The sequence below is a fragment of the Calidris pugnax genome, unplaced genomic scaffold (genome assembly GCF_001431845.1).
Source record: "Calidris pugnax isolate Ruff unplaced genomic scaffold, ASM143184v1 scaffold54, whole genome shotgun sequence".
Lineage (NCBI taxonomy): Eukaryota > Metazoa > Chordata > Aves > Charadriiformes > Scolopacidae > Calidris > Calidris pugnax.
In genome coordinates, this window is record NW_015090864.1 from 1,826,262 (window position 1) to 1,846,319 (window position 20,058).

Consider the following 20,058-nt stretch of genomic DNA (forward strand, 5'->3'; position numbering starts at 1 on the left):
GGTCAAGCAGATATCCCTTGGGAAGGTTAAGGAAACATTGGCTGCTTTGCAGGCTGCATCTATTCTTAGTAAAATATGTGTTAGCAGGACCTGCTTTTGAAAAATAACATCATCTCATTGCTAGTTTGCTTGGTATGGACCAAACAAAAAAGCCTATGACACTCTGGAGAAATATGTTCTCAAGACAAGCAGCCAAATTCATAGCTGGTCTAAGCTCTTGGAGTTTCCTGCTAATTCCATGAGCTGCTTGCTCCCTTGGCCTGCAGTCTGTCAGATTTGGGGGTTTGCTTTGCTATTTCTATCACTTATTTTTCCTGGCAGGTAGGCTTTTGTAACTCTCTTATTTTATCTCTTATTTCTCCTTCTTTAGCAATATTACTGCCTTCATTGTATGCCCTAATGAGTATTTCTGCTTTGGCTAGCAACAAATGAATAGAAAAAACTGTACAGTCAAAAAAATGAAAAAAATTACACTGATACTAGACATGAATTTAAATGACCTCCCAGGACACTGAAAATGAGCTGTGACCTGGGAGTCCAGATGTTATGAGGACAAAGTAGAATTGCTACTCAAATTCACACCTCTGAGCTCTTGTGGAAATAAATGTTTGTAGATAATGGTGGATTTGGAGAGATCAGAAGAACACTGTTTAGTACTTTTGGTTGGATTCTATAGGAAAGAGCATCTGCTTGAACTGGTCGTCCATGAGATAGCAATGTGCCTTTTTTGGCCAAGAAGGCCAGTGTTCTCCTGGGGTACATTAAAAAGAGTGTGGCCAACAGGTCAATGGAGGTCATCCTTCCTCTCTACTGCTAGATGATCAGAGAATCATAGAATGGTTACAGTTGGAAGGGACCTTAAAGATCATCTTGTTCCAACCCCCCTGCCCTGGGCAGGGACATCTCCCACCAGACCAGGTTGCTCAAAGCCCCATCCAGCCTGGTCTTGAACATTGATGTAAAGTGCATGAAGATATATTCAGGAAGAGGAGGCTGGTGGGTTTTGGAGCCTCTCTCACATGTCCAAAGCAAAAGAAAAAGCCGTGGGCTGGGTGACTCCCAGGCTCCAATTCAGTTTATCTGGTGCTGTCTCTCTGAAGCCCTGTTCAGAGTGAGATAAGACACGTGTGCCCACAGCAGTAGGACAAAAGCAAAGTTGTTTTCAGAGGATATCTGTGACTCCAAGCTGCCAAAGATAGCCTTGGACCTACTTTCCCTGGCTGGAAAAGCAGGGCTGTTGCTGCAACACAGACAAAAAAGTCAACCAATTCTTCTGTGTTTCCACATTTAAGAGCTTTTTCCTAGACTGGCTTTTCTTTTTTTTTTTTTTTTTTTAATCTTAGATAAGACTTGATGACTGTAAAGGGAGAGGGGTTAATGATATGATCAGTTGCTCCAAGGATGGGAACACACTTGTGTGCTCCTCAGGTGCATCTCGTATTTCTTGTTGGCCCTTGAGCATGTCGGTGTGTTCTTGGTGTCAGCTCCAGACTCCCTCCTGTTTCACACACCAACGTTGCGTCCAGCTCCCCGAGACTGGCATCTTTCAGATTAATATTTTCATTATCTTCTCCTCTTGCTTGTTGCCATGGCGTGAGGATTACAACTGCTTCGTTCTCCCTTCACTACACAGGGTGCTGCCAGAGGTGGGATTGTCAGGGCAAGAGCCTGAGTTTCTTGTTGGTTAAGGAAAAAAGGACAATTAACAAGGGGAGCGTGGGCAGAGCAGGTCTGGGTAACTGTAGCTGAAGGCTTTTCAAAGCAAGACCTTGACTTGCCTTGAATTGAGGTGCATTAAGGCAAAACGTTCTTCAAGAAAATAACCAATTTAACATAGTGAGCTAGAGTCACCTTCCTGTTCCTAAAGGTATTGTTCTCAGTCAGGTTTGAACCTCAGGAAAACAGCTGAGGGAGTAGATGGCATTTTTCCCTCCAGGTGTCCTCTCTCTGGGGGTCTGGTATCTCTATCCAGGCCGTGCTCAACTAGAAAGGATTGGAAGTGTTTGTGTGACACGGGGGGGGATTGAAAGGCCTGCAAAACTGAACATGTGAGTTTACAAGGCTTGAGTTCAGAAAAGGGCAAATCAGATCAATGAGAGCACTGCTCCCGTAGCAGCTCCTGTCCTAGTGGTGGGCAGGAGGGGACAGATAATAGACTCAGCTAGACACTGAGCTACCAGGTCTGAATTTTGCAAAACAGGGGATCCTGAACGTCAAAATTTGGATGTGGGATATTTGAGGGCCTGGATTTGTTTTTCTTCAGCTTCTAGACCACAGGGACTCTGAGTGGGATGTGCCACCATGGGCATGGGCTCATAAATCTAAGAGAAGCCCACTCCTGTTTGACTCTTAGACAAACATCTGGCATTGCTGACTGTGAGTGAGCACATGAAATTACCAGCCAGGGAGCATGTATGTGGTGAGGAGAGGGAGAATGGAGTCACAAAAAAAAAAAAAGGCTGGGAGTTATGAGTTATTAGAAGATGAAGACACATGTCCAGACGTGATGCCTCACGAGTGCTGATGCATCAGCACTGTCTAATCCAAGTCGGTGACATGACTGTGGCACCAGTCCCACGGCTGTGACCACCGGCTGTCCTCTTCAGTCCAACTACCCTTTCTTCAGTTTAATGATGATTTCACAGCGCAGCTGTCACTGGAATTAAACATTATTCTCTTTGTAAAATGTCTTCCCTCACTGCTGTGCAGCTGTTTTCCATGTTTGATCTACACTCTGGGTCCTCCTTAAGTTGGAGCTCTGCAGCCCCATTGCTGGAGGAAAGCAGAGAGCTGGGAGATTTGGGCTTTTTCTCTAGTTCTTTCGTTGTCATTGACAAAAGCTGATACAAATGGTTTGGTGCTGGTGGGGAGAACAGAAAATTCCTCCATCAGTTACTTCTCTGCTTTCCCCCAGGTCGGTCCTTGTGGGCACAGCCACCCCTCACCTTTCTGTGCCCTTTCAGATGGCTCAGCTGAGCTCACTTCTGCTGCAAACCCCCAAAACCACCAGTTCTTGCACCAGGTGATGAGCTCAGCTGCTCACACTCACCTACAATTGCTTCCCTCTCCCTACCACCAGCTTATTTGTTATTTGCCCACCTGTAGCATGACTACTTTTAAGGGCTTTTACTCTGAGGTGAAGTGGCCATTGCTACTTATAGAGCCAGGCTGGGGGCTCTGCCCTTCTTCTTGTTGGCGTCTCTAAGTGACAGGGTGCAGAGCAGAGATGTTCATGCCGGAGGACACATGGACCACAAGAGCACAATTTATTAACCTGATGCTCCACCAACTTGTTCACGTTGCTGTGGTTTAGAGCAAAATCCTCTGTGTGGTGTGGTGGGGCAGGGACTGCAGTTCAGGCTGATACTGCTTCATTTTTAGAGAAGTCCTTAAAATACTTCTGCTGGGATCTAAGTGGGTTGTGGTTTTTTTTTTTTTGCATGAGTGCAGGACACCTACTGTAGCAGGGCTTGATTATGGGTTTGGGTGGCAGCTCAGGACAAATCAGTACTTTAATAAGGAGTGCTATTGTTAATTTTTTTCCTATTGACTTATTTGCAAATCTCTTATTGCGGACCACCATAAACTCTTGTTTCTCCTTTCCTTTTTTATCCTCCTAAGAACCCTCAATACCTTTCAAGGAAAAACTGAAGGATCTTGAAGTGAGGGAGAAGGAATCTGCCACCTTCCAATGTGAAGTGCCTGTTCCCAGCACAGAGACAGCTTGGTTCAAGGAGGAGACCAAACTCAAGCAGAGCAAGAAGTACAACATCGAAGAAGAGGGCACGTATCGCCGGCTCACTGTCCAGAACGTCACCGCGGACGATGACGCTGTCTATATCTGTGAGATGAAGGAAGGGAGCAGGACCATCGCAGAGCTGTCTGTCCAAGGTAGGAAAGGCTCTTGCTATTTCAGATCGGCCAAGTCTCACCTACAAAGTGTGAGGTTCACTCATGGGGCTCCAGACTTGATCTAATGAATGGCATTTAGCCTATGCATGTGTGCAGTGAAGACCAGCAGACTCCTTGGAGTCTCCCAAGAGGAGAGACACATGTGGTGGGTCCCTGTGTCCCTGGCTCTCCTGCCAGGGTATATCTGGGACACAAGGTCAGAGAGCAGGGACAGATTGTGTTGCTGCACAAGATATGTCACCTCGTGGGGCTCTGTGCTTAAAGGGGCTTCCTAGAAGGCAAAGTTCTTGAACTGTAGGCTAGTGTTATAGACTTTAACATGATCCCATGCGTTGGATGTGTCCCCCAGCTCTGTCTTGCACAGATGTTGTCTAATGTCCAGTGAATCTTGTCCCAGAGAGGTGCTCACCACACTGGGAAGCTGGTTTAGCAGCTGTGGTTTGTGGTTGGATGTGTGGTGCAGGCTTTGGTCAGCACCGGTATGATTTCAGATTGGAAACCAGATCCACGCTCTAGATCTCTGACATCCGGATCTGTTCTCTGGTGTTTGGAAAACTGATGAGAAAGGGGCAAAATGTGGATAGAGATCCACGCCCAAGTCTCCCGAGTCCGGCAGTTTGGACTGACGTGCAAGTTGGTGGTAGATCCTGGTATGGTGTAGGTGTCTCACAACCAGCAGACACAGGCACATCAGAGACACAGGCATGTCTGCAGAGGGGGACATTGGTTCTGAGCTCCCTGACCTTCTGTATGAATAAGAACTTGTGCAACTCCAGGACTTGAAGTTTTGATTTTTATGATACTTGTTTCATTGAAGTGTCTCAATTGCATGAATTGGAGACCTGTCAGCTACAGGACTCCACTTGTCCTGACTCACTTGAAGACTGACTTTACTCCCAGTGAAACCAGAAGTGCTTCACTACATAAATTGGTGCAAAACGACTGGGTGACTTGCATCCTCATTCAAATTTCTTTTTGTATCCTTAGCAAAGAGTTGAAAGCGCAGATGGGTGGAGGCAGAAGGGGAAATTTAGTCTGGAGATGTTGGAGACTTCAGATAGACATCTTTTTATTGCACCTTCTGTTAGGTCTAGACCAGCCAAACATTGTTAAGTGTGTTTGGCCCCAGTAGGACAGCTGGTATTTGTTTTACTTGTTTGTGCTATGGTACTACAGCATGTTCCATTAAAAAAAAAAGAGTGACTGAGTCAGGTGGAGCTCTCAGGAGGGAAAGGAGGCAGAGACTTCCTGGGGGAGCCCTGTTCTTGCCCCGGGGAGAGAAGATTCGCGAGAGCTGGGTGGGGTTGGGAGAATGCGAGAGCTTGGCAGGACGCAAAGGGCTGCAGGGACGGGGACACTGCTAAGGACAGCAGGAAGCAGACACGTGGCCAAGCTTTGGAGACAATGAGCAGAGAATCGGAGTCTTGAATCGTACTGATCAAATATGTGCCTGATCTACTGTTTCATGAAGGAGTTCAGCATTCTTTCTCGTTAAACAGCTCTGGGTGCTTTGCCAGGGTGAGGGCAGTTTTGCCTTGTGGGGACTGCTCTAGGGCTGGACCCATCTGTCAACAAAGGTGGTCTCCTGATGCTTTGTCCAAGCTTTCCTGGGCATAATCACATCTTCTAGCTTTGAGTTTATTCTAATAAGTCAAAATCATCACAGTCACTTGGAAAGACCACACATAAGTGAAGTTTATTGTGTGTGAACTTCTGGGTTGGCTCTAAAAAGAAATCTGAGGCTTTCAGTGTATTTTTTATTAATTCAGGTGACTGGTGTGTTTGCCCTCTTGCTTATGTAACTTACTGGTCATTTGATGGAGACAAAATCCCAAGGACAGACGGGAGACCTGTCTGGTGTAAGACTGACCTACTTTAGCGAAGTTTTAATTTGAATTCCAGGCATATGCAGGCAATGAAAGCCATATCACTGTCAAATCTGTTCTTGGCAAGGCCACCTACCTTGTATTTACCCCAACAGCAGACTCGGTATCTTAGGCCAGGATTATGACCAACTGTAGTCAAACAAGATTGCTTTTCTCTCTTTAAAGGCCAAAATGAGTCCTTGGGATTATCTGTTCTGTATAACGCAGAGCCTAGGAATTAATTTGGGGGTGTCTGCATAGTGTCTACAATGTTTTGACTAGGAGAGAACTGTTGGCTTGTCCTGTTGTGGTGTGGATGGCACGTTGCTACCAGAGACTTTAATATCTGCCATTTGCTGATCATACTTATTTTCTTATTTAAAGGGAACATCATTAAAAAACTTCCACGAAAGACTGCGGTCTCCGTACACGACACAGCCATCTTCTGTGTGGAGCTGGACAATGAATGCCAGAACGTCCGATGGCTGAAAAACAAAGAAGAAGTGAAACCCAGTGATCGAATAACCATCACGCGCTCTGGCAAGCAACATACCATGACCATCCGAGAGTGTAAGATGGAAGATGCTGGTGAGATTGCCTTCCTGGCTGATGAAAGCAGGACTTCTACCCAGTTCACTGTGACCAGTAAGTTTCATTTTTATCTGGCCTTCGTCTTGTGTCTTCCCCAGCAAGCAGGTAACCCGTGTTACCAGTGGTGTTTTAGGTACTGCCATGGTAGGCTTGTTGTCCAGAGACAGCAGAAGGTTTGATGTCTGCCACAAAAGGCTGGCAGCCTGAAGGTTACCCTTATGAGATGTTATGGACAGGTCAAAACAGAGAAAGAGTAGTCATCCTGGGGAAAGGGCATGACACAAACCCGTGTCTTCTCCGTGCTATTCTCATTTCATGCTGGAGAGAACATAAACTGAGTAAAATATGGGTTAGGGACATGGATGTTCCTCACATCCAGAAGGTGCTTAGAAAACATTGTGTAAGTTGCATACCTTGCAGTTGCCTTACTTCATTGTACATAGAGAGGTGTGGATGTTCCTACATGCTGACCTTCATTTTCCAAAATCATGTGTTTCTTTGAGGGGCATTTACCAATTCTTGTTATGGGAATAATACCTCTTCTAGCAAATAGAGGCCACATCTCTCCCTCTCCCTCTTTGCTGAGGATTTGGAGAGGAGAACCAACAAGCACTCTATTCTTTCCCTAGGTCTTGAGCCTACAGAGACATGAGGGTAGCTTGAGGGTATGCTGGCTGTGATAGGGAAGTAGATATGCATCCTAAACATTCTTGGCAGAGTATTTCCATTTTAGCAAACAAAAATCTCTGTGAAGGAACATCTACCCACATGAAGCATTTCAGAGGCAGTCAGCTTGAAACATCTTACTTTGATTTTAGCTGCTTAAGTTGTTTGCATTAAAGTAAAATATATGAAGAAAACCAAACCCACCCACCTGCAAGAAAAAGAGGAAATGAAGTTTTCTTCCTTTTATGGAGACCAACAAAGCCATACCCTCTATTTGACATGAAAAAGTTGGGAAGACCCTGTGAACTGATGGTAGCTATGCTGAAAGAGGAAACCTTCATCTTGATTAGCTTTACTCAGGGAGACTGATACAAGATGCAGAGAATTCCTTCAGCTGGCACATCTGATCTGAGCAAGGGTTTCCACTGACAGAGCAGTAGCAGCAGGTGCAGTGTAGTTGAGATTGGACCTGAAATTAAATTTTGGTGGAATTGTCTAACTTTATGATGCTTTATTTTGATGGCATTACATTTCCTAGGCAAAATCTGCTTCGTTAAAGGCAGAGAACTGCATGTGGTTGCTGGCTCTGCTGCAGTTCCAGTTTGCGTGTGAACAGGTCACCAACTCTAGTCACCATTTGGGAAGAATAACACTTCTTTTCCAGCACCATCACCTCCAAATTGCAATTACTCTGTGGTAAAGAGAAATCTTTGAATAAAACTGCTGTGTTATCTAAACTTGGTTAGGGCATTTTGATGTTATTGAGCAAAAATGAGGAAAAAATGAGGTTAAGTGTAACACCGTGACAGTTTTGAAGGTATTTGTAAATCTTTAATGTCCAACCAAGCATCTATTTGATGGGAATGACAAAGTTCAGTTTGATTTTGGACTCTGCTGTTTATGTTCTGGAGCAAGTGTTGATTCACAGAACAGAAAAAGGTGAGAAGTTGCCTTCCTACAAACAGGTATCTCTGAAGAAAATATTACGTTACGGCTTCTGATGGTAAGGTCAGGAGATCCGATTCCAGCATCTAGTGTTCAGCTTAATGCTACTCTAATGGGACCTTTGGCATCTGGGCAGCAGTAGCTGACAGGCTGGTAACTGTGCACCCCAAAACGCTTACGTGTCTATTTATGTAATGAAGGAAAAGCGTATCGCAGGGAGATTTCCTATTTTTACACTTCATGCATATCTGATTAACTGCCTGGAGACTCCTGAGTACTATGTTCGCATCTTTTTCCATTAGCTGGATGAGATTGGTGTTGGTGGTTTCGATAGCATTTACCAGGCAGACAATGTTTATATAATATTTGTTCAATATCTCACGTTGTTACTATGCCCATTTTACAGATGGGTAAACTGAGGCGAAGAGCAGATCAGTTGTCCCAGAGTTTGGTTTTTAGTCTAGACTCATCGTACAGTCTCCCTCTATAGTCAGAAATACTTGAGTATCTGCAATTTGTGGTTCATTTTGAGGGAGGGGATTCTGCCTCTCTACTCTGCTCACATCAATATTTTACAGATGATCATTAAGCTCGAGTAGAGTTCAGATCAGCATAAGCTCTAGGTTTTTTTTTTTCAGTGAGGCACAGTGGCTTTTCCACTCTGACAAACTTCTTGCTCTGCTTTTTTTTTCTGTTCTCCCTTCGTGCAGCTCCCAAGAAACCTCCCACCCATCCCCCAGCTGACCCTGTGGTGAAAAATAAAACAGAAACCTCAGTGACGCTAGCATGGTCCCCTCCAAAGATGGACCGCCCCATTCCAATCGATGGCTACATCGTGGAACACAAGAAACTGACTGGCTTCACCTGGGTGAGATGCCACGAGTCTCATGTCCCTGTCCCAGAGTTCACCATAAGCAACCTGTTGGAAGAGGCCGACTATCAGTTCAGAGTGTCTGCAGTCAACGCCTACGGACAGAGCCCCTACCTGGAGTTCCCGGGGAGCCTGCACCTTGGTGAGCACAAAGCCATCATAAAATGGGTCAGTCTGTGCTGATCTGCCACGTGGGTGCTCTAAAGATGTCTCCTGTGACTTTAAGGAGGATAGAGCAATTGCACAACAAAATCCTTTTCCCTTCACCACTAGTTCTCCTGTCTCATTTCAACTGCTGACCGTCACCAAAGAGATGGTGGCTGGGTTTCTGTGAGATATCCCAATACCTCACACCAGGCTCTGTGAGAAGCAGAGCTCTCAGCAATGGGCATTAAGCCTGTAGGTGCTTCTTCTAGACCTGATTTGAAAGGAAAAAATTGAGGTGGGCTTATAATTTTTCGATATAGAAATGAGATATCAAACTTCCACCTAGAAAACATTTGTGGGTGATGATGCTATCATGGAAACCAAGTTCCAGTGAGTCTCTCTTTAATCTTAGCATTACTAGGTGAAATATGGGGTTTTTTTTCTTTATTTCTAGTGTGCCAATTCCATAGAATCATTGTGTGCAATGGGATTGCTTCTTCCCTTGATTCGTTATGCTGGCCAGTATCTGCACAGACTTTGATCGTACTGTGTGTTTTTATTGTGTCATCCTTTTCCCTAGCTGTCTGAACATGCCTGTGTTTTCCTAGATTACCTAGAAGTGACCAGCAGGCTGGGTGGCCTCCTTAGGATCCTTCTGAAATCTAAGAATAATAATGGTTATTCAATAAATACACCCTTGTTGGGGATCCAAAGTGTTTCAGGCTTTTTATGCCTTTAAGCATCTTAGGGAAAAAAAATCAGTAGAATATGCCTGTTTTTTCCCTGCGGATAGAGGACTTGCCCTAATGACAGAGGTCAGTTGCCTGCAGCTGTAGAAATCAAATCTTGTTGACCAACTGTGTATTGCCTTCAGTGCATGCATACTATATGAGGCTGCAGGATTTTATTCTCATATCTTGTTTATCTCAAGAACTATGTTCGTAGGTAGGATTGTTCTCCAGTGTGGTGGTTTCCTGTCCTTCGGTCTCAGAGATATATGTTCTTCTTCCCCAGAACCGGTCCTGGCTGTGAAAACCCCCCTGACAACTGTTGAAGCTGTACCTGGAGGTGATGCCCTCTTTACTGTTGACCTCACGACTACATGTTCCGGCACTTGGTACCTTAATGGCAAAGTCTTACAGGAAAGTGAGACCTACATCATTAAGAGAACCCAAACTACTCACACTCTAATCATAAAGAACGTCACCAAGACTGACGATGGAGCAGAAGTGAAATTTGTTGCCAACAATGTTGAGACCAGCACCAAGATGAGAGTGAAAGGTATTAATTTTCATCGCTGTCCTTTCTTGTTCCAGTCAAGGGGTGGTTGCTGTGACCTGGTGATTAGAACTGGGGCTGGAGGCTTTCTCTGTTGCCTGGACTGTAGGAAGTACCTGAAATTGCGTTGTATGAACTAATGTGAGTCCTGGAAATAGAGACCTAACTATGATAGCACAGAGTTCAGAGTGAATCTGTGAATCCAGCCAGCTGCTTGGTACCTGAACTGCTTTCCATCAGCTCATGGATTTCTGTAGTTCATAACCATCAGTGAGTCAATTCTGTCACCAGATCTACCACTCAGTCACCTTAGAGCACTAATTTCAGCTCCAGATTTGGCTAGTCTTTTATTCTGGTTAAGGGGTGGTTGCTGTGACCTGGTGATTAGAACTGGGGCTGGAGGCTTTCTCTGTTGCCTGGACTGTAGGAAGTACCTGAAATTGCGTTGTATGAACTGATGTGAGTCCTGGAAATAAAGACCTAATGATGATAGCACAGAGTTCAGAGTGAATCTGTGAATCCAGCCAGCTGCTTGGTACCTGAACTGCTTTCCATCAGCTCATGGATTTCTGTAGTTCATAACCATCAGTGAGTCAATTCTGTCACCAGATCTACCACTCAGTCACCTTAGAGCACTAATTTCAGCTCCAGATTTGGCTAGTCTTTCTGACTGTAGTGGAAACATTCAGAAGTAAAGGAGTGCTAATTAATCACAGAGTTTTTTCCTTGGATCTCTTTGAGTCTACCATAGATGCGTGTGATGTAAAAGTATCATGTAACTCAGTTTACCATTGAGAGTTGGGTGCTCCATCTTTCCTCTATGAAATTAGAGTAACACCTGTATCTACCCACATGGCATGGCAAAAGGTAATTCATAGACATTCATTCTGGAAGGATGTGTTTGACTTTGGGTGAAAATCTCTGCAGAAGCATGTTTAGAATATTATTAATCAGTAGAAAGATGTGCTTTTTTCTTCCCCCCTCCTCCCCCCGGGGAGATCAAGTCTCCTGAACCAGAAAAAAATTACTTGGGGTTGACATGAGTGTGAGGACAGGAACAGGACCTAATACTTTTTGAAAGATCTCACAGTCCATAACAGACTCCTATCAGGGACACGTTGGCTCGATATAACTTGAAATAACAAAGCCTTTGTTCCTGACAGGTGCTGCAGTGAGATTTACCAACAAGAGCAGAGATATAGAAAAGGTCTCTGCTCGTCTGCGGGAGGAAGCCAAACTTCAGGCTGAGCTTTCAGATGCAGAGGCTACTGTGAAGTGGATGAAGGACGGGAAAGAGCTCAAGACCAGTGAAAAATATGAACTTCAAACAGTGGGGAAGAGACACATCCTGAAAATCCGCAACACTGCAGCAGAGGATGCTGGAGTTTATGAGTGCACCTGTGAAGGGGATAGGATGGTCTATCAGCTTTCAGTGAAAGGTATGTGACTGCCTGGGCTGCTCTGCTTTAATGGCCTGCTCCTGCCCTAAACCAGTAGAGTCATCATGGTAGTGCTCCAGAGGTGGTGCAGGGAGTTGTGGTAACTCCTCATCAGCATCTAGTGTTGTCAGTGTCTGTACTCCCAGAGTAGGAGAATTTGGAAGTAAAGTCAGGATCTAACACCATCTCAGTGGTAAGAGTTGCATTTTCACACAAATTGTCATCTTGTTATTTCATGAGATTGAGGATGGACACGAAAAGGTGCTCTTGTGATGAAGAAATGCAGCCATAGGGGAAGGACATGATGCAAGTCATCTCAGTTCTGCCCTGCACTTGCTATGTGACATTGGACAAGTGACTGAGGAGCTAGTTCAGCTCTGATGAAAGTCCTGATGGACCAAGATCATCTTGGCATTATGGGATTATTATTTTTTTTGTTATTTGTTTGGGGTTTTTTTATGTTTCTTTTTTATCAATACTGTGGTGAATAACAACAGACCCCGTTGGATGGCTTGGCTCATTGTTATTTGCAAGGTATTCAGGTAGAAGGCTGTATGGAGCAAGCAGCAAAATGTTGTTTTCTTTTAATGTTTCCTGCTTGTTGGATTTGAACCAGCACTGTTTCACAGCTACCCCATCGTTTGGCCATTCTTGCTCTCTGCCATGAATGGCAGTCCCATCTCTCCCGATTTCTGCTGCCTGCCTGGGGGCACATCCACTCCCAGAGCCAGATGTGGAGTCTTGAACCCAACAGCATTAAGGTCCTTGTGGCAAGCCTTCCCACCTGTGCAAGCTTTTATGAACTAGTTCAAAGGAGAGTTTCCTCTGCCTTGGATGGGACCAGGGTTTGGCTGAAAAGCCCCCAGTGTAGCCCCAGAACATTCCTCCTGAGTATTATCTAGATGTTTGCTGAAGTTCAGAGTATACAACCTGACTCCAGGGCAGTCCAGCACGTTGTCAGACATTGTCTGGGGTGAGCTCTGTAGCTTTTCTGCTTTGAAATGGCAAGTTCACTTTGTAAAGCCATCTGATTTCTGTGTTCTGTCCCATAACTCACCCCTCACCTTCTTCCCAGCAATGATCTCAGTGTTTCTACACTGAGTACCTATGAGGTGCTTCATCATCTCATTCTGCTGGCTTCTAGCCTTCCTTGGTCTCTGTAGATACAACAAAAGCCCCACAGTAATGCGTGTGGTTTGCATCTGACAGCTTGCTTAGTTATTCTCAAAGAGCGAACTCAAGAGGCACGAAGAGAGCTGAAAAAAATAATTACAAAATGTGACTACAGTTACGGATGGAGGAATTCACAGTCTGCACTTGGCAGCTGTTCTTAATTTTGGTTGTTTTTTTTTTTTCTTTCTCTCTCTGCCTCTTTAGCATAATTTTTCACACTGGCAGCTCTTCCCACAGATTTAATTGAATTAGCTGATGGAGGTTTCCATCTACTTTTCAGTGTAATGTGACTATCAAACGAGTAATCAATGGTATTATTTTAAAATCTGTGTTGACAAGCTGTAACTTAAACATCTGCTGATTCCTGGAGCATAGCTTGATTCCTGGAGAATCGGCTCCGATCTATCTCATCCTTGTAGGATGAGACTCATGAATGTCATTTCAGTATTTTACTTTTCAGCTTCGCCACCTTTTATCTGTTCCACCTGGGAATCAGCCATGTCCAGCTGGTGAATTGCTCTATGAGCAGGTCAGATGCCTCTGGCACGTGGGCATCACCTGGCTGCCGAGAGGCCACCACGCTGAGCCACAGCCAGAGGCGTGTCACTGGCTGGGACTCCTGCCCAAAAAAGCCCTGCTCAAAAATACACTTGCCCATTTATCACTGCGGTCCCTCCACTGCCATGAGGCTTCACGTGCCAGGCGTCCTCTGACACATGACCTCCTGCATTGAAACATGACATCTGAGAAGTTCTCCTTCACTCTGTCTTTTACACTCTTGTTTTCTGGGGAAGTGAAAGGTGCACGAGTGAACCCATCTCCTTCTTCTTCCTCCCAAAACTTTTAACCTGGGGGCTGAGTTCCAGTAGTGCTGGTGGAGACAGAGAGGTCTCGGCAGCGTTTGACCCCTGCAGGCTTCATGGACTTAGGTGGTCGGATATAGTTCTACTGAAGGGAAAACTCTACCATTATAAGTCATTAGAGAAACAAATGGAAAGAGAGGCCCCAAGAAAAAAGTAATTAAAAAAGGAGGTTTTTCCTGGTTTAAATGTTTCTGGTACAATTTCTTTACCCATAGATATTGCTCCTAATAAGCAGTCTTGGTAAACCCTAGAAAACCAGGCTGGTAGGGGACTTGGAGAGAAACCTAATGTACTTAAAGGCAAGGAAACTGAGTTGTCAGAGTTAGGTGGATGGTTGGACTCAGATGGTCTGAAAGGTCCCTTCAACCTAGACAATTCTATGATCCTAAATGCGAAATCCATTCTTGTGGGCAGGGTATTTGAGCTAAAGGAGAACCCCTATGTGTGGCAGTAGGACACAGTGCTGATAATGACACCTTTGAGCGATGATAACACTCTGAGAGAGTCGTGCAGACCATGGATAGTAACTGCTTGTTGCAGTATCAGCAGTGAGAGCTAATTATTCCTTTTGCCAGGCATTCTGCCAAGAGCTATTAATTTGTATTGTGCAAGCATTTTCTTAAAAATGGAGGAAAAAATGCATATATAATCAAGGCTTTGATTTCAGTAGCTTTGACCGCACCGTCCCAACAAAGTAACTTCATTTTGTGCGTGTTGTTTTAAAATAATAGGCTAAGAAGATGTTTGAAAATTAAATCCATTATCAAGAGTAAAATGAGACTTTGTTTTAGACTCATATTTTTAGCAAAGATATTGGTGGGTTTTTTGAATCTTTGCTTTGAGGGAATTGGTGATCCAATTATTCCACTATGTGTTAATATGGTGCCAGATTTATTATTTACCTTCTCTGCTCCAGTTACTTTCCAGAGAGAAATTTCTTTTCATTTCAGTCTTATGTGATATCTGTATAGATTTTTAATTTAATATAATTTAATTTATCCAGATTACATTTTAACCTCTTTTAGAGTTGATTTATCTGCCAGGTGGTTCCAATAACCTTCATTTCTTTCCCTCCCATTTGCTTGTGTCATATCTTTCTTCACCTCTCCTAGATATTTTCTTAAAACCCTATTGCCTAGAACTTCCTCTCCCATTGGGTCAGACTCCTGTGTTATATGTGCTCTGGTTTTTGGATGTATGATAATCAGTTACAGGGTTTATATAGGCTCTATTTTGGCTGTTTCTGCACTGGAATCTATTAATTAGATCCATAACTAAACATGCATATTTGGTCTTATGAAAAATTAATACCTGATGTAAGCATTGTGCATATTTACTGATTCCATACGATTCTTTACCAGCCCCGCGTGTCTAATTTTCGTTTCAGCACTTGCAAACTTCATAAACAAAGAGAAAACTGGAGGCGTTATCAGGGCTGTCTCTGGAAAACAAGCGGAATTTGTTTCTGAGACCTCTGAGGCCAACATCATGGTTAAGTGGTACAAAGACGGCAAAGAAATCACAGCCAGCAAGAAATTCACCATGGAAGATAAAGGAAAATTGCATAAACTTGTGGCTTCAGCTGTGACGAAAGAAGATGAAGGGACATACACATGCAAAATTGGAGATGACACTCTTATTTTTGATCTAAAAGTCTCAGGTAAGACCACACGGACAGCGACAGCGGTGAGTGCTGTGGCTTTAAACTTGAGCTAGATCAAGAGGGAGAGGGGGCTTCCTGGAGATGGAGAAGCTGAGGGAGAGTGGAGAGGCCCAAAAGGACTTGGGAGAAAGGACTTGGGAATCTTGTGAGGGATTAAGCAGCCACACCACAGCAGCTGAAGAGCATGTGCCAGGCCTGTAGGAAGCAGCCAACAGGGGTTGGTCCCATCTTGGCACCAGCCAAGAACATGGGCCCAACACGTGCAAAATGCACCACACGGAAGAGTGTGGGAACTCTGACAATTCCGTGATTCCATAAGTTTGTGATGCAAGCACGGGATGAGAATCTGGGTTAGAAACTCAAGATTTTGTTCATTATACTCATCTTACCTTGTAAATTGCCAGATTTTTGGGCCAAGATTGCACGGCACTGATTGAGAGACTTTCTGGTCCTTGTGCAAGTCCACAACATGGGCAAATAATAGAACGATGCTGTTAGGTGTTCAAGTCAAGTCCTGATTTTTGAGAGTTAAGCCTCTCCTGCTGTCCCCAAAGGACGCTGTGATCACTGAGATGTCTCCCTGCAGTACTGTAAGTGAGGCCATTACTTGGTGGCACATGCCCATCAGCACAAAGCACATGCTAAAGCACGTGGCTGTCAGGTCAAGCCCAGAACAGAAATGCTTGTCACCGACGCGTTCCAGTCCAGGATGGAGCCAGAGGATAAAATGACACAAGAATTTATCTGTGAAATTTGATATCTGTGAAATTCAACTGATTCAATTTGCATAGCCTGGTGGAAACCTTTCCTCTAAAAGTGGGTTTCTGGCTTATGTCTGAGGCCTAATTTTTAACCCAGTCCTAATTTACAAATTGAAACTCCTGCTGAAAGCTTCTCTTGTTGTGTCTACATGGAGCAGTGCAAAGAAATTTAAGAGAAGCAACAACTGAGTGCTTGTCACCTGTACCAGTACATCCATGTTACTATGATGCTGTCCGTCAGCTAATTAAAAACTCATCGGCGCTGATTAATCTAGCACAGCACTGGGTCTTGAGGGATTGCCACAGGGTTTGCCGAGCTGGAGGGTTTGCTTCCAGTTTACAACTGGTGTTTGTTCAGGTATTCACCCTTGCATCCTGCCTCCTGTTGTGTTCAGCTGAGAATCTAACATCATTCCATTTCATTTTGAGTGTAATTCATAGTCTCTGACCTCAAAGATTGGTCTAAAAGAGCCAACCAGGCTCTATCCAGACTGTACGACACAGAGTGAAAGATACCCGCAAAAAGCAATTTATCCAGCCCTCTGATCATTTTTGTGGCCTCCTCTGGACCTATTCCAACAGGTCCATGTTTGTCCTGTGCTGAGGACTCTAAAACTGGACGTAGTATTCCAAGTGGGGTCTCACGAGAGTGGAGCAGAGGGGTTGAATCACCTCCCTCGACATACGTGACGCAGTGTAGACCTAATAGGCTGATATAGTATAATGGATTCATCAATACCCAGCTTCCAAATTGGGGAACATCTTGTACTACCTCTCTGGATGATTTAAAACTTGGACAATGAGTTCCCCAGCAGAGAGAACGTTGCTGTGTCTCTGGAGGGACTTTTCTGACTCATAACCACAGTTTGTCATAACCACTAACACTCTGTTATAGTTACGTTGCAGTCATACCAAGTACACATACATACATTTACGCCTCCAGAGGTGAAACTTGATCACCCAAGTGTGATTAGCAATGAAATAAAGACCACTCATTACCATATCTTAACATTCTGCTGGGAAGCCTGAATCAAGGCATAAATTGCTTTCTCTTTTTTCTTTCCAGATGAAGCTGTCAATTTTGTCAACAAGCCCAAAACAACTCCAGAAATATCAGTCAGTCCTTCTGAAACCCTTGAGCTGGAGTGTGAGGTGTCAGCTGCAAGTGGAACAGTGGTATGGAAGAAGGATCAAACTGAGGTGAAGCAGGACCAGAGGACAACAGTCATCTCCCAGGGGACACACCGCAAGCTCATCATCAAGAAGGTGACACAGCAAGACCAAGGGAGCTATACCTGTGAAACGAAGGATGACAAAATAACATTCCAAGTCAAAGTCAGAGGTGAGAAAAAGCTAGAAATGCCAAAGATAAAAAAATAGTCCATTTTGGGTAGTATCTTACATTTGGAGGGCCATCTTACAGCCTCTTTGGGGTGAAATATTTCAGCCATAGGACTTTGATTTTCAGCCAACCTTCTTATCAACATTTTATACACACACTTTTACATCCATGACTAGTTGTAATGCCAAATAGATGGTGGGCAAGGACGGCAGCTTTTGCATCTCTCACAATTAGCAGAAAAACTCCAGCAGAATCACAGGACGAGGCCATAGCAGAAGTGCAGGGGCAAGTAAAAGGGAAGGGGGAGGTGTTTGAAGAGCTCTGGTTAGATGGAGAATGAATGAATTTGAGTGACCCAAATAGGCAGAAAAAGAGCAAAGGTTCCTGGATATGAAGACACAAGGGCTTATGATTCTGATTGGAGAGACGTAGGAAGAGAAGAAGAGCGAGAAGGGATGAGGCAGTACATGTTGGTGTTTTTAGGCCCAGATTCAAATCTGTGCTCAAATGGTGAGGTTTTTTTTTTTTCCACTTTATCCTAGAATTCATTTATTCATCTTGAATCAACAAAATAGAAATTAAGGTTCTTTCTTGTCTTAATGGGCCATCATGATGCTTCCTGTCAGGGGCAAGTGTAGCAAAATGGAGAAACTTAATTAAACACCAGAGAGGACAACTGCAAAAAGTTATTTGTGAATATTGTGGCTTTCTTACAGAGACAGAAGATGTGTTTACAAACAAGGACAAGGTACAAAAGGAGGTGAAGGCTGCACTGACACAAAATGCCACTCTGAGCTGTGAGGTGGCCCAGGAGAAGACTGATGTGAAATGGTACAAGGAGGGCAAACTGATCACCTCGAGTAAGAAGTTCAAGGTGGAGTCAGAGGGCAAATCTCGTCGGCTGGAGGTGGGGCAGGGGGAGAAGAAGGATGCTGGGGAATACACCTGTGAGGCTGGTGGCCAGAAACTGACCTTCAAGATTGTTGTCACAGGTAGGAGACATGTTCATTCTCATCACAGAAAGGTCCACGAGTTCCCCATACTACAGAGCAAAATGAATCACTCTGAGCTCCAGGATCTGTGTAACCTGGATGTTCATTGAGTTGTGAGGTTGAACAGGACACCAGCTTGCGTGCATCCACTGTCATACAGATTCCTATAGCTAGAAGTCTTCCTCTGTGAGATAAATCTCACTCAGCAGTCCTTGTTGTTTTCTGATTTCAGAGTAAAGAAAAAATAGACAAGTTTATATATGCTGTTGTGATTTATATGGGAAAAGGTAGGGTCAGATCCCAGACGTGTGGCAAAATAGGTTTGGAAGAAGTAGGTAAACAGGTCTGCTCAAGAAGTACCTAGAAAGGGTAAGGCTTACATATGGGTCCCAGTGGTAGATGAGATTGGGAGGTTTTTGTGCATTACCTTATGGAAGAAAAAGTCAGATTTCTTGTGGAGATGGGAAGAAGCCGAACTCCTGAGGCTCTGGATCTTTTGCTCAGAAATGATAGAATGGCTGATGTGTTGTCCTCAGAGTATACAGAGGGCCATGTCCTGTCTGAGTGTTTGTTTACCGTGGGTGAGACCATTCCAAAATGACAGAGCTATGGGAAGTTGTCATATTTTTCATTTGGGTTTGAACCCTTTGGACAGTGTGAACATACATTTGATTTTTAAATTTCTTCTACCACCCTACAGAAGCAGAGGATGCATTTATCAACAAGGACAAACTGAAGAAAGAGGTGAAAGCTGCACTATCAGAAAATGCCACGCTGAGCTGCGAGGTGGCCCAGGAGAAGACCGATGTGAAATGGTACAAGGAGGGCAAACTGATCACCTCGAGCAAGAAGTTCAAGGTGGAGTCGGAGGGCAAATCGCGTCGGCTGGTGGTGGGTCAGGTGGAGAAGAAAGATGCTGGGGAGTACACCTGTGAGGCTGCTGGCCAGAAACTGACCTTCAAGATTGTCGTCACAGGTGGGAGACCTATTTTGGTTTATATTTCATTGCCTTTTCTTTGTGTCTGGTTGTCTTCTCTGGTTTTCTCTGTCAAAATATTAGAAATGTTGCAAGACAGCATCAGAAAGTTCTTCAAGCTACCATTTCAGTGAGGTTGTGTAGGACTGGGTAGTTCTACTGGTTACCTGTAGGTATCCTGATATCAGCTTTTGACTCCCTGAGCTCCTTAGGCTCCGACAGTGAATCAAGAGGTATTTTTTAGCAGACACTGTATTAAAGGACCTCTTCCAGTTTGATCATCAGTATTGCAATTCCTCTTCTGGTTATTGCTTGTCATTCACAGAAGTCTCTGTTTTTTTCCCTCTTCATTTCATCTTTTCTCTACATATCCTCTCCTAAACCAGAGAATTACTTCAACTATTCCACAGTCTGGCTGTGCAAACGCATATGTGACACAGCCTTATAACCCCATGCACCCTGAAACCTTTGTGGATGATGAACAGAAATGGGCACAGATATGTGCAACTTGAATTATGATTTGTATTTAACAACCTTTCATCTAGGTCTTCTGTCATTAGCCGCTGCCATTGGA

The 20,058-nt window shown here is 44.2% G+C and overlaps 1 protein-coding gene across 1 annotated transcript in view; it reads left to right on the forward strand.

The window, feature by feature from the left end:
- OBSCN (obscurin, cytoskeletal calmodulin and titin-interacting RhoGEF) overlaps positions 1-20,058 on the forward strand; it is a 201,805-nt gene that overhangs the window by 14,580 nt on the left and 167,167 nt on the right. Inside the window, exons 3-11 of the mRNA XM_014944927.1 lie at positions 3,622-3,891; positions 6,162-6,422; positions 8,690-8,992; positions 10,012-10,278; positions 11,439-11,714; positions 15,138-15,410; positions 17,241-17,516; positions 18,233-18,508; positions 19,209-19,484. Coding sequence (XP_014800413.1) covers positions 3,622-3,891; positions 6,162-6,422; positions 8,690-8,992; positions 10,012-10,278; positions 11,439-11,714; positions 15,138-15,410; positions 17,241-17,516; positions 18,233-18,508; positions 19,209-19,484 — 2,478 coding nt within the window. The remainder of the gene's footprint in view (positions 1-3,621; positions 3,892-6,161; positions 6,423-8,689; positions 8,993-10,011; positions 10,279-11,438; positions 11,715-15,137; positions 15,411-17,240; positions 17,517-18,232; positions 18,509-19,208; positions 19,485-20,058) is intronic.